The sequence below is a fragment of the Vidua macroura genome, chromosome 16, assembly GCF_024509145.1.
Source record: "Vidua macroura isolate BioBank_ID:100142 chromosome 16, ASM2450914v1, whole genome shotgun sequence".
Lineage (NCBI taxonomy): Eukaryota > Metazoa > Chordata > Aves > Passeriformes > Viduidae > Vidua > Vidua macroura.
Genome location: NC_071586.1, coordinates 14,134,580 through 14,148,419, shown reverse-complemented (window position 1 = coordinate 14,148,419; position 13,840 = coordinate 14,134,580). Strand labels below are relative to the sequence as shown.

At 52.5% G+C, this 13,840-nt stretch overlaps 1 protein-coding gene across 8 annotated transcripts in view; it reads right to left on the bottom strand.

Annotated features, from left to right (window-relative positions):
- Window positions 1-2,536: 2,536 nt before the first annotated feature.
- Window positions 2,537-13,840, bottom strand: part of MPRIP (myosin phosphatase Rho interacting protein) — a 73,592-nt gene continuing 62,288 nt past the window's right edge. For 4 of the 8 annotated variants that reach the window (XM_053992472.1, XM_053992473.1, XM_053992476.1 and 1 more), the window contains 8 exons: window positions 11,618-11,765; window positions 10,893-11,010; window positions 9,803-9,962; window positions 9,594-9,713; window positions 8,995-9,081; window positions 8,178-8,340; window positions 7,762-7,847; window positions 2,537-3,675 (listed from right to left, as the gene is read on the bottom strand). In XM_053992472.1, coding sequence (XP_053848447.1) covers window positions 3,604-3,675; window positions 7,762-7,847; window positions 8,178-8,340; window positions 8,995-9,081; window positions 9,594-9,713; window positions 9,803-9,962; window positions 10,893-11,010; window positions 11,618-11,765 — 954 coding nt within the window. In that variant the 3' untranslated portion in view covers window positions 2,537-3,603. Of the gene's footprint in view, window positions 3,676-6,623; window positions 6,690-7,761; window positions 7,848-8,177; window positions 8,341-8,994; window positions 9,082-9,593; window positions 9,714-9,802; window positions 9,963-10,892; window positions 11,011-11,617; window positions 11,766-13,840 lie in introns of all 8 variants that reach the window. The other 4 variants (XM_053992474.1, XM_053992480.1, XM_053992475.1 and 1 more) reach the window with 3 other exon arrangements.

Genomic DNA, 13,840 nt, shown 5'->3' with positions numbered 1-13,840 from the left:
GAAAAGGTTTGAAAAGGTATTTATAACAGTCCTCAACCCCTCAAAAAAGCAGTTTATCAGGGCAGATGGGGTGGGTTGGACACATTACACTCTTTCCTCCTCTCCCAACCCACACGTGGGGCCTCTGTGCTACAACAAGCCTTAAAAATCAAACCCACAACTCAGTCACAAAAGAGAACCCTCTGCAAACTGCTGAGGAATAAATATTTACACTGCACACTTGGAATACTATACAGGTATTAAATTACTTTTGTTTTTTAAAAAGAGAAGAATAAGAAAGCTTTTCTTTACCTAGAAAGTGGAAAAAAATACAGAGCAAAGGCAGACCACAGCGAGTGTGCGTGTGCTTGAACATCCACAACAAACTGAGTATCCAAACCAGGACAAATATGCAAAGGTCTTGTGGAAGTGCCATCAAATAGAGTAGGTACAAAATGTGAGCACTTTTACTGCAGCCCAGCTCTCTGGTACCAAAAAAAAGGGCATTTTCTGGTTTGCAAGCCAGCACCAATTCTATTTTTGAAACAAATGAACACAATTTACTTCTTTTTTTTAGTATGTGAGCAAAGAAAAGGTGACATTTAAAGAAGGATTCAGTCTGGCTCAGAGGAGATGGTGCAAATGGGAGGAAAATTTTACTCAGGAAAAATAAGATTACTTGGAGCCAACAAGGCTCCAAGACCTGTGCCTTCGCTGCACTTGAGTTCTCCTAAACCTCCCTTTTTGGTGCTATCAATAGTGTGGAGTGATGCAGAATGCAGCAGCTTGCCCACACACTTTCTAATTTAAATAGCCACTGATTAATCCCAAAAGATGGATGAAGTCAGGAGCAGGAAGAAGCAGGAGGATAACTGAGGATCATTCTACGAATAAAAGGACTTCTCCTTTTATTTTCAAGTACTGGGCTCTGCAGGAATATTTCACTTTGGGGCTGTTTATTCATGCTGCAGGTTCTTTTTCTTTACAGTAAAGGCAGGTAAAGTGCTGCCCCTTGCCTTGGAGAGATGCTCAGACTCACCAGAGCGAGCCCAGAACCCTCAGCAGGGGTTCAGAACATTTGGCTGCATAAGGGACCTTCCTTCCTTCCTCCTCTTCCTCTCAGTGACCCTCAGAATTCACAGCTCCCACCCTGAACACACCCCAAACATCCTTCCCAAGCACTGCCCCAGAGGGTGCAGCTGATCCTGATGATGTCAAGGCCACTACTCAGCCCCGTCTGTGCAGCAGACCAAGATTCTCCATTTATTTTTCCAGAGGAGCCCAACTCCCCCATGGAAACGTCTGCTCCTACAAGCTTGAGCACATGAGCAGGATTTGCTGGGGAATCTAAGAAAGGGCAGGGTCCACATGGCAAGAAGGAGACGAGAATGTTCTGCTTGGTTGGCTAAAAAGGGAAAAGTCCCATCCCAAGTCTAAAGAGAAGAGGAGGAGGAGGGTTCTCCTAGAGCCAGTGACATCCTGCAAGAGAAGAACAATGACAATGACAAGGCCCACGTGCCATCCCAAATCCATGCTGCCTCCCATGGCCTCTGCCAGATCAGAGCTCACCACGCACCTCGAGCAGCCAGGGATGAAGTGGCTGGAGAGGTGGGACATGGTAGGAACACCCCGAGTTCTCCAGAGCCCAGATCATGGAAGTGCTGAGGTGAACGCAGATGCAGTGCCTGGCTGCACATCCACACACCTGAGAGCACTGCTGACGAGGGAAAGGCTCTGGATCCAACAGGTTGAGCATCTCTCCTACCCTGCTCCCATCTCCAGGACCTCCATGCACACCCAGGCACACAGAGCATCCCAGCAGAACAGCTGCTCTGCCCCCTGCAAGGTGCTGCCATCCTGCCTGGGGACAAGCAGGGCTCCTCTGGGCAGGACCAGCTGCCAAGTCCTGCTGTGAGGTGCCAAGCTGGACACTTGGCCATGGCAAGGCCACACAAGCTGGACAAGAGCCTGACTCCCACTGTGGTTCAGTGACACAATGTCCTGCTGAGGGACTCGTGGCTGGAAAAAAAGAGATTCTGCTCCCAGGAGGATGAAGGTAACCCCAGCAGCTGCTCTGGTCCAGCCTGGCAGGACTGGGGGTGGCTTCACCAGCCCCGTGGGGCTCTGAGAGTTGTGCCTGTACCAACCATCAGACCCAAAACCAGCAGGGAAGCACTGGGAGCTGCTGGCCTCAACCTTGGCTGAGTGCCTGAAGGACAAGAGGAAGCTCTGCTCCGGGTGAAGGCCAGGGTATCTTCCACATCCCAGCCTGAAGAGGTCACTCAGTGCCCAACCAGGCTGGGAAGCCAACGTGCCAGAGTCTCCTTCAGCCCTGGTGACCTTCCAGGTGACATCTTGAGATTCATCCAGGGATGAAGCTCCTCACCTGCAAAGCAGCACAGGCTTCTTCTAGGAAGCCTCTGCTCAGCTGGCTGTGACCATGCAGTGCTACCAGCTCCTCATCCCTTGGTTTGTATGCATTTATCTGCCTCACGGTGCTAAATTGTATGTTTTAAATACAGAAGCTATTAGGACTGAGAAGGTCTGAAGCACATACTGGTTTTGAGATCTTTATTTCAGGAAAAGATTAAAGAATTAAAATAGGAGCTGCCCTGCTGACAAGAAGAGTTGAATTCAAGAAGCTGGTAAAAAAGGAGCATTATATGCATTGAGCACTGTGCATTTTCAGTCAATATTGGCTCTACTTTCTACTCTACTTTCCTTTGACTAGGAAAAGGGAGTTTCACATGCGCACAGACCCTGGGATACACGGGATTCAATGAGAGGAAGGGAGTAACAGCAAAAAAAAAAAAAAAAAAAAAAAAAAAAAAAAAAAAGAGTGCTGGGCTTGATCTAACAGAGGCAAGAAAGTGATCTTACAGCTCGGCCCCTGGAGCACCAACTCCGACCACCAGCGAGACGGGAGCGAGGACGCGCCGACGGGGCCGACTCGATGGTGCACTTCAGTAGCTGCAGCTCCCCATCCATAACCACCTGGGCAGCCACCAAAGCTTGCCAGGCTTCGGTGGCACCTACATTCAGGATACGGCACAGTCACGGGGCAGGAGAATCACTTCTTGCATCCTTCTCCAGCGAGATGTCAGTGTTGTACCTCCAGGCTGCGGACGCGACAGCTTCCCCCGGCTTTCCCCCCTTGTAGGTGCAAGTAATGCAGTCGAGATCAATGGTTAGATCAGGCTCCTGGTGTGCTCTGAGCACGGGGTCTCTAGACAGCAGTAAGAGCTCGGTCTGGCTGACACCACCCAGGCCCTGCTCGCTCTTCCCGACAGAGCTATAGCTTATTAACAGGCTACTGAGCCTTAATACTGACACTTAGTGTAATGGTTTACAGTAAAGAAAGGATTCTCCTACAAAGCGCCGAAGAGAGGGGGGGGGAAAACCCCACTCCAATCCCTTCCTCTCCCTCTCAGAGTCTCTGGAGCATCTCACAAGCAGGGAAAGGAGCCAGGGAGGCGAGGGGGGCACCGCCACCGCGGCGCCGGGTCCCGTCGGGGCGTCAGGACGAACGACAGCGAGGACATCGTAAGGAACGAGAGACAAACGGTGCTGGTGCTGTGCTGCCTCAAGCTGGGAGGTGCGCGTGGTCAAGCGGAGCGGGGAGAACTAGTCTTTCTTCAAGTCCCTGGATTCAAAAAGCTTCAGGCGTTCTTGCACAGTCAGGCCTTCCTTCAGACTCTGGGAGAGACAAAAGACAGAGAGCGTTGGGGCACGGGCGGCGCAGGGGAGGGAGCGATGCCCAGGCAGAGACGTGGCAGCGAGGAATGGGCTCCTGGGCGGAGGATTAGTGGCACATGCTGAGAGAGAACACACGGTTATGGAGGGCTGTTACTGGCGGGCAGGGCCTTGAGACAGGGTGAGATTGCAAATGAACCAGGCGACGAACCAGAAGCAGATGAGAGGCACATCATGCTGCAAGCGGGATTAGCTGACTTGGGAATGACCCCCGGAGCTCACAGGGTGCTGCTGGATGGGGCAATTCCAAAGAGGGGAGCCCCAGGCAGGTCAGCTGGGATCTGTTATGCTGGAGCCCCAGGATGCTGAGCAGGACCTGCAGGCTGGTCCTTCCCTGTCTCCCTACACCACTACAGCACCCATGGGGACAGCCCTGGCTCCACTCCATGCAGGATTTGCTCAAGAAACCCTGGAAACTGCTGTGTGCTGCCAGCAACCATCCCAGCCCTTCTCTCACTCCACCCTGGCACTCTCCCAAGCCAAAGATGCCTCGACAGCCCATGGTTAGACAGAGGACTCCTAAATGCTGCTCAGGTCTGGCAGGCTCTGCTGGCTGATCCAATTCAGATGCAGCATCCAGATTTCAAGGCACAACTCTCAGCTGGCCAGCAGCCCCCTGGCATTTGGAATTGTAAAATCCATCAGTTACACATGGGGACTCAGTAGCACAGCACTGAAAGGGGCAGAAACCCAGAAACAAATTGCCTGACTCTTGCAGGACAGCTTTAAATTGAAACCAGCCTGAGGGGATGCACCAGGCTAATGCCAGCACCCTCCTTCCTGCAGCCCCAAACCTGTGGCACGAGAGATTGAGGAGAGCAGCAAAGCATTAGGTGGTGAGTTGTCCCTGTAGATGAGGAGGCACAGCCACCTCCCATCCCTAAAAATAGCCCCCATAGCCAGGGCTCTGCCCCTCTGTGCCCCACTGCCTGTCCCAACCCCACAGCTCTGCCTGCCAGCCCAGTCCTTGGAACTGGCAAGGAATTCATGCTGCAGCTGGAACATTATTTACTTTACAGAGCAAGTCTTGGCACCTTCAAAGGCACAGAGTGGAGGGATGGAAATCAGCTCCTAGGAGGAAAGTCTGAGGGAACTGGGATTGTTCAGCCTGCAGAAGAGAAGGCTCAAGGTGACCTTAGGACCCCTTCCAGAGCCTAAAGGGGCTCCAGGAGAGCTGGAGAGGGGCTCTGGAGAGAGCCTGAGTGACAGGACAAGAGGGGATGGCTTCCCATTGCCAGAGAGCAGGGTTAGGTGGGATACAGGGAAGAAATTCTTCCCTGTGAGGGTGGGGAGTCCGTGGCACAGGATGCCCAGAGAAGCTGTGGCTTCTCTGGATCCCTGGAAGTGTCCAAGGCTGGGTTGGATGGGGCTTGGAGCCACCTGGGATAGTGGAAGGTGTCCCTGCCCATGGCAGAGGGTTGGAACAGGATGATTTTTCATCCCTTCCAACCCAAACCATTCTGTGATTCCATGATCCTACTATCAGGCAGCCACCTCCCCTTCTCCTTTCCCTTCCTTGGCTGTGGGACTGCTCTGCCACAGCAGCAGGTTGGACTTTTGGGCTGTGTTTTCCTTCCTATGTATTTATCAAGGCAGGACTCCATGATAAACTTGCCCCAAGGCTGTGCAGATTCCCATGGTTACTGTATTTCTGGAAATGTTTTCCCTCCCACCGGCCCACAAACGCAGAAGGGCTTTGCCAGGCAGCATGGAAATGAAAGCACTAAATTGGACTGAATTTCCAAAAGCTGTGTGCTCTCTTTCCAACGGGCAGCAGAGTCCTCTGGGATGAGTCTCTGAGCACACACTTCCTAAAGGAAGTTTACTTTGGGCCTCTTTAAATGGCAGCAGCTCATGCATTCCAGCTCTCGCATCTGATTTCTCAGTGGATGGAAAGAGACACCAGGAATCATCAGCCTGTTCTGCCTGATGGCACAAATTCCAGCAAATTCAGCCCCCGGGCAGTCCCACAACCATTTCAGTTGCTGATGAGGAGAGCCTGATGAAGTGAGACTAATGTAGGATGATATCTGTGATAAAGGGATCTTCCAACAGACTTCCTGGGGCTCTCCATCCACCGTGCTGGGAGCTCCCTTCTCCTAACCTCCCTCCATAAGACGTGTTCCCACCTCAGTCTTTGCCATAGGCCAGGAAATTCACTATTTCTCCAGATAATGGAGATATCTGGCTCATTAGAGTCAGCCTCATTTCTTATCAGCTCCCTCCTTTTGCTTGGAAGCCTTGGAAGCCCAGGGATGGAGAGCAGGAGAAGGTTACTGGGCAAGGAAGACTCTTGCTCAGGCATGGATCAACCTGAAAAAGCAGCAGCTGTGGGTAAAGGAAATTAGGGCAGTCCAGGACATTCCCTCTGCAGCTGAGGTGGCCGAGACCATTTTACATGCTCCAGGCTGTTATGGGAAGTACACTTAAAGGCATCTCAGACTATTCCTGCACCTGGCTAACAGCAAAACAGGTGTTTTCCTACGAGACCTGGACAGTGCTGGAGTTTAGTCTGAGGCATGCAGAATCATTCAGGCATGCACACTCCGTGTCCCACGCTCCCAACACAGTAAACAGGAAAACATGCCCCACCATGTCCAAATCCTCTCCGTGATGATGAGCTGTGTTGGTGAGGGTGGGAAGAGCAGGAAGACAAAAAGCCATAACCCCCAGGGAAGAGGCAGAGAGACTGTGTTTCACACGGATCTTGCCTACACTGGCTTCTCCCCTCCCCTTCCCCTTCGCCCAGGAGAAGAATTAGCAGTGAATAAACCCGTCAGTCAGTCATTAAGAGAAGGAGGGCTCTAGTTTGGCAGGGAGGTGTGAGCAGTGCATGCAGAGGTTGGGCTGCCCGTGGTGGCTGCGGCGCCAGGCGGTGCCGGTGTGTTTACCTACGTGGCAGGGAACCTGGACTCGGGTTCATTTCAGTTATCCCATGAGACCTGCTCAATAACGGACTGTTGAAGGAAAAAGCAAAATAAAACAAAAAAAGAACAAAAACAAAAGAAGAAGCTCATAAATCCCAGATGAATTTGCGCTGGTGCAGCCCCAGCCCCCCGTCCCGCAGCGATGCCCTGGCACAGCCCCTGCTTCTTCTTCTCTCTTTCCCCACCAAGCAACACACGTAGGGACCACACAGAAAGTGATCTGAGTTGAAGTGGTGAAGGGAAACCCAACATCAGAGTGGCCCTGCAGGTCTGGGCTGCCCCAAAATGTGCAGAAGTCTCTCTCTGCTCACTGGGTGCAGTGCAGATGCTCCGAGCTGAGGAGCTGCTGCTCGCAGAGCTCCAAGTGTTTCCCCACATGGTCACCAAGTTAAAGTATTTTGCCTGCCCTGAAAGGGCCCAACCACTTCAAACATCAGCAAGAGACACCAGGTGAGAGGCAAAGCAGGTTTGCTCATGCTGAGCTTCCTCCCAGCTGCCCTATGTTTAATGCTGACTCCTGATCAGCATTATTTGCCCTTCCTTATCCCTGTGGTCCCACATGATGGAACTGGCTGCCAAGGAGAGCTTGGCACAGCATCACTGGGCTTTGGGATCAACAGCAAGCACAGAAGGACCACAGAAGCACAGGGCCATCTGCACCACGTTAACACACAAAGTGTGTGTTAAATATGCCCAGGACCCAGACATTGCTGATACACATAAAGACAAAAAATCTTGCCGTGATGAACACTAAAACTAGAATGATGTGCACATTTCCACCTATATTTCAACTGAAAAGAAGGAGCAGATACTGGGATAGTCCTCCTGTGAAAGACCAAAGAACAAGGAGAACGTCAGCCTTTTTTCCAACAGGGGAGCAGCTTCATGCCTCCATCTGAGCAGGGTCTGGAGTGGGGGAGTGGGCCCTGCCTGGCTGCACAGTCAGTCCTTTTGCAGTAAAAAACCATCCAGGCTAGCACTAGTGACTGGGAAATTCTTAATTTTGTTCCCCTGCCCATTTCTTCCCATTTGGGATCCCCATCAAAGAGAAATGCTGGGCATTCCTCATTGCCATCCCACTGGGCAGGACATCTGAGCTCACCTTTGACCTGATATTCCTTAGTTGCCGGCTAACACTGGATCTGTCTTTCTTCAAGAAATCAGGGTTGCTTTTTGATTTCATAATATCTGGGAAGAAGCAAAAGAAGTGGGATTAGCCTGGTGCCCACCGCCTTCCTGCAAGGACAGGGCTGGGGCTCTGCCCTCCCAGCCCAGCAAAGTGCCCTGATGAGCCCAACTCCTAGCGCTGCCCCAAGGGCAGAGGGGGCTTTTGGGCATCCCTGCATCACGAGGTTTTCCTGATGCAAAATGCCAGAAGGCTTTCAAAGCCCATCAGCTTTGGGCTAGAAGGCCAAGTCCTACATTCAGACCCATTCCTGCACAAGGGTTTGTACTCCAGGATTCCCGTGTTATCTCGGGACACCCAGGACTGCTTAGAGCTGCTGGAGGAGGACTGACCATATCCCGATACAGTGGTGTTCACAGGGGATTTCTCTCCCTGAGCTTCTGTGGCTGCTTTCAGCTGCTCTTTCAACCTGCTGATATCACAGTCTGCCTTGGCCTTCACGATGCTCAGCTCCGTGTAGATGTCTTTGTACTTGTCGCTGGCGTATTTCTTATCCTGGCAAGGGAACAAGAACAACCCGCTGGAGCCAGACAGACAGCTGGAGCCGAGGGGTTTGTGGATGCACTCAAGAGGAGCTTGGCAAATGCCGACGGAAGAAGAGCCGGCAGCGGGAGAGAGGCTTGGCCAGGGCAACACACCCCCTCAGAGCTGCTTCCAACAGCGACCCGGGACTGCGGGAATGGAGACAGGCAGAGAGCTGAGAGCCAAGGGCCAGCAAACAGCGCTGCCCGTGCGTGCAGCCCCTCAGCTACAGGGCTGTTAGTGGCTTTTCATTTTAGCCAAGACACAGAATTCAAGCAGAATTCCCAGAAATGGCCTTGGCTTGTCCAGAGCAAACCAGTTCCACCGCTGCGAGGCTGGGCAGATCTCTAACACTGATTGTTTGTGCCATTTAAATCTGATCTGATGTGACATTAAATGGGGAAGTCATGCTGAAAGGGATGTTTTCCCACACTGTCTCCTTTGTGGGTAAGTCTGAAGTTGATACATGGAGTGCTTTACAGATGACACCAAAATGGGTATTGAATTACATTCAGGGGAAAAATTAAATATGGTTTAAAATCTAGGTGTAAATGGGCTGAAATCTAAGCACAGACACTCAGGAGCAGAGCACAGGAAGAGGATTTGCAGAACCACCCCTGGCATTACCCTCAGTGCTGTCTGCAGCTCGTCTTTGAGGGAGCTGATCTCCTGCTTCAGGTACTGGATTTCAGATTCTTTCACCCGCAGCAGGACCTGTGGGAACAAAAAACAGCATCTTTGCACCCGAGTAGACACAGTGTGACACCTGCTGTAGCCAGTAGCAGTCAAGCCCAGGGCTGGAGACTCAGCCTCATGTCAGCACCACAAAGCCTCTGGTCCACCTGTCCTCTGCTTCTCACAAGAAAACTCCTCCTGGTTCTCTTGGGAACTCGCCCAAGCTTGCAGTGCTGATGTGCTCCCTGCACACCCCAGTTTCTGTCCCCACTGCTCTGCATGGATTGGATCCCAGGGACAAGCAGGGGCTGCAGAAGGAAGAGCGAGTGTCTGGCTCAACGTGGTGAGGAGATCAGGACCCCAGAATCTCCTGGCCTGAGGCAGCTCACGATAACAGTGCTGACCAGCCATGAGAGATGACTAGGGGACAGACGGCTGTGACACCTCTCAGGCTGTGACACCTCTGAGGCTGTGACACCCTCCCAGGCTGTGACACGCTCCCGGGGTACACAGCACTTGTGCCCACCCACGTGCCTCTCTGCAGAGCTCACCTCCAGCTCGTAGGCGTCCTTGCCCTGCGTGAGAGGCGACCCAGCAGCCTCTCCCCCGCCCTCCCCGGTCAGCAGGGTCCGCAGTCGCGTGATCTCCGCAGCCAGGCGGTTATTCAGCTCCTAGGAAGAGGAGGAGAGCTGTTGTGGGAAGGGGGAGCAGGGACACAGCTCAGCTCAGAGCCCACGGTCACCAGGGCAGGGAGCCTCACCTGGTTGTGGGCGTTGAGCTCCTGGTTCTCCCGCTGGCACTGGCGGAGGGCCTGCCTCTCAGCCTCCAGCGCCTGCGCCAGGTGGGCGTTCTCCAAACACTTCTGGGAATACTGCTCCGAAAGCACCTCCAGCTCCCGCTGCACCGACTGCAGCTCCTCCCTGCGGAACACACGTGGGGGTAGAGCCCTCTCCACACACACACATCCCCTAGCCCGTTCCTCCTTCAGAATCCCAGGACAATCCAACAGGGAGCTAAGCTCCGAGGATGAGGATTGCATATTGCCTTTGGGGAAAAAACTCAAGCCCAGAGCAAGTCAACTCTTCCCTCTCCTGGCAGAGCCATGCTTGGGCACCAAAAGGGACAGGAGTTTGTTCTCTCAGAGGTTAAGTGGCAGAACTTTCTCAGGTTTCTAAAAACTGAGCTGAGATCTATCAAAATCTACCAATGCCAAGTTATTCCTTGTGAGGGTGGTGAGGCCCTGGGAAAGGTTGCCCAGAGAAGCTGTGGCTGCCCCATCCCTGGAAGTGTCCAAGGCCAGGCTGGACAGGGCTTGGGGCAACCTGGGATAGTGGAAGGTGTCCCTGCCCATGGCAAGGGGCTGGAATGAGATGAACTTTAAAGTCCCTTCCAACCCAAACCATTCCAGGATTCTAAGTTTGCTCTGGGCACCTGGGTCCAGGTCTGTTTGCACACCTCCCCAACTTACATAGATGTATCAAGGTTGATAAAGCTGACAGGCAACCCTGCACAGCTCCCATGGGAGGACAGCCCTGCCATGGAAAGCTCAAAGCTTCCTCCTCACCTTTTGAACGACCCTGCTGCTGCAGCTGTGTGAAAAGCAGCACTGGCTGCTCATCTACTACTTCTGGGGACCATAAAGCAGCTGTTTTGGGTAATGTGGGGATGTTGACCTGGAGCCTGAAAGGTTACGGACAACCAGGAGGCTCTGATGGATGCAGCTGGGTTGGCACCAAGGGAAGAGGCCCCTGAAATAACCCCAAACTCATCACCAGAATCAAATGGGAGAGAAGGGTCTCCCACACATGATCTCCCTGCCAGATGGCAACAGAAGACAGTGATGGTCTTACAGGTACTGCCTTCGGAGGGCCTCGATGTCGGCGTTGACGCTGCTGATCTGGGAGCGCTGGGACTTCTCCAGCTCCCGCTCCAGCTCCTCCCGGTGCGCGTTCTTCATGGCTTCGATGGCTGCGAGGGGCACACAGTGTTAGCACCCAGCACCCTCCACCCACAGGTGGGTTTTTGAGTTTTTGTTCGTTTCTTAGAGGAACAAAACCAAAGTCATCCCAGCTAATCTCCCACTGCTTCACAGCCCCCTTCAGTCTGTGCCCCAGCTGCAAAGGGGCTTCTGCAAATCCTGCTTTTTAACAGAGTCCAAATGACTGTCCTATTCACACATTGTTTCCTGGAGTGTGGGACTCCTAATGCAGAGCTCCTGAACTCCAGTGTTTTAAGATTCCCTGGTGCACTGAAGAATGAATTCAGTGTGGAATTGGCAATAATTTAACCACAGGAATGACTAATGCCTTTCGGATTCGGAATGCAAAACAGATCAGACTGTGTAACAGCCAAAGACAGGGGTACCAAGCCTGGAGAAGGACCAGGAGATGGGCACCAAACCTGGATGACCAGGAGATGGACCTCCATCTAAAACATCTTTCCCACAAGCCCCTTCCCATCTCCCTGTGCAGCCCACCCAGCCCTCATCCCATCCCTGCTCTGTTCATCAGTGCAGCCAACACCACCCATGTCTCCATCACCACCATGCTGCCCCACCATGGGGTCCCTCTGGTACCTGAGATGGTGGCAGCCGTTTCCTCTGCCAGCAGGCGATCCTTCTCCTCCCGCAGCTTCTCCAGCTCCCGCTGGTGCTGCCGCTGCAGGTCCTCGATCTTCTTCTGGTGCGTCTCCTCCATGGCTGCAAAGCCCCTCTCACATGTTGCCTGCAAAGGGAGGAGGGGAAAGGGTTGGCCCAGGAGCACAGGGCCGGTGCCATGGTGGTGGGGAGCCCACCAGGAGCCACACGCCAGCAGGCAGCTCAGCTCCCCAGCTCCAGCAGGGATCTTCTGCTTCCCCAGCCATGAAGCACGATGGACCTTGCAATGGTCAGGGCTTGTCCTGCAGTTGCTTGACCCCTGACATCTCCAGGGAAAAGGATGCAAAGGGGCAGACCCAGTTGGGGAATGCAAAAAAAAATAACCAAAAAAAACCTTCTGTGCCCCTTCTGCTCTTTTCAGTGCTTGTTTTTTTCAACCTCTGGGTGGAAGGAAGATGACGTGACAGCAACAGGATCTTAATTCCCAACTGGAGTATTGCTACAAATGCTGCAGGGAAAATTACTTGCTAATTGAATTACTAGGAAAGAACTCGGGCCAGGACAGAGGAGGAGCAATTTGGGGAGGTGGGATTCACCAGGGGTGAGGTCCTGAGTTCCTGCCTGGTCCTTCTGTTCCCAGCTCAGCTGCCAGCCTAAGCATATCAGGATCCTGGATGGACACATGGCTGCAGGACACGGACAGGACCAGCAAAGCCAGAGGCAGGCCCAAGCCACAAGGGAAGAAGGGGCACACACTGGGGACAAGGTGCTGAGCCCCATCAGGCAGCTTGGGACAAACCTGATGCCAAGCACTGTACAGGGCTTTTCCCCTTAATGACACAGGCTGGCTTTATTCTCAGATTTCAACTGAGCTCCCCTTGATTAACACCAGTTTTTTTCCATGGAAAGTGAGAACTGTCACCTCTGGGACCCCATGGGAAATTTTAGGAGGGGGCAAATTCACTCCCCCAGTGGCAAAAGTGCTCAGGACAGTCCAACAGCACTGACCCTCACTAACACACACACCTCAGCATCACCTTCTTGGCTAATGCTCTGTTACCTACATCTAATCCTCATTCCCAATTTTTAGCTTTGGTGGTTTTTTCCCCTCCCATTTAATTTTTAATCCCAAGGCATTATTCACTTTCCCAGCCTTGTTTGTTTGTTTGTTTAGACTCCTAACTCAGTGCCAGAACCTGCCTGGACTTGGCTGTGGCACAGAGCAGCCCTGCAGGATTCTTCATTACACCCAGAATCATAGAATATGCTGAGTTGGAAGGGATCCACAAGGATCATCAAGTCCAACTCCTGAAACATCTCTAATTTTGGAAGAAAAAGGTGCATATTCAGCCAGAGATCTGGCTGTAGATTCACTATTTAATGTATTGTAAATGCATTGCCATAAATCCACATGTACAAATCAGTATCTCATAGAACCACAGAATTATTTGGGTTGGAAAGGACCTTAAAGTCCATCCAGTTCGACCTCCTGCCAAGAGCAGGGACTCCTTCCACTAACCCAGGTTGCTCCAAGCCTTGGAACCTGGCCTTGGACACTTCCAGGGGTGTGGCAGCCACAGCTTCTTGGGGCCACCTATGCAAGGGCCTCACCACCCTCACAGGGAAGGAATTCCTAATATTAAATCTAAATCTACCCTCCTCCATCTAAAGGCCATTTCCCCTTGTCCTGTCACTTCATGCATTTGTCAGAAGTCCCTTCCAGCTCTCTTGGAGCCCCTCTAGGCACTGGAAAGGGCTCCAAGGTCTTCCCGGAGCCTTCTCTTCTCCAGGTTGAGGAGTTACTCTTGTGCTACTGATGTTACATTCTCCATCAGGTTCTTAGGAGAAGAATGAAGCACATTCAAGCCTCTAGTTTGGGCAGGTTTCCAATCTCCTGGTTGGCTTCCTGACCACCGTAGCTTAATTCCAATGGGATTCAGCAGAACTACTGCTCTCCCCAGGCCAAAACCAGCTTTCGGCTGGAGCTGAGCCACACTTCACCCCCAACTCAAATGTGTGCTGGATCTTGTGGCTGGAAGCAAGCTCTCCCACATTTTTGCTGATTCTTAAGAGCAATTGGTCTGTGAAAGCCTCACTGGCACAGCCTCTGCATCGCTGCCCTTCCTGTTCAACCTGGCAGCCTCCCCTTGTGCTGCCAGAGTCCTCTACAACCCTAAACTCACTTCCGAACTGGGAATGCTC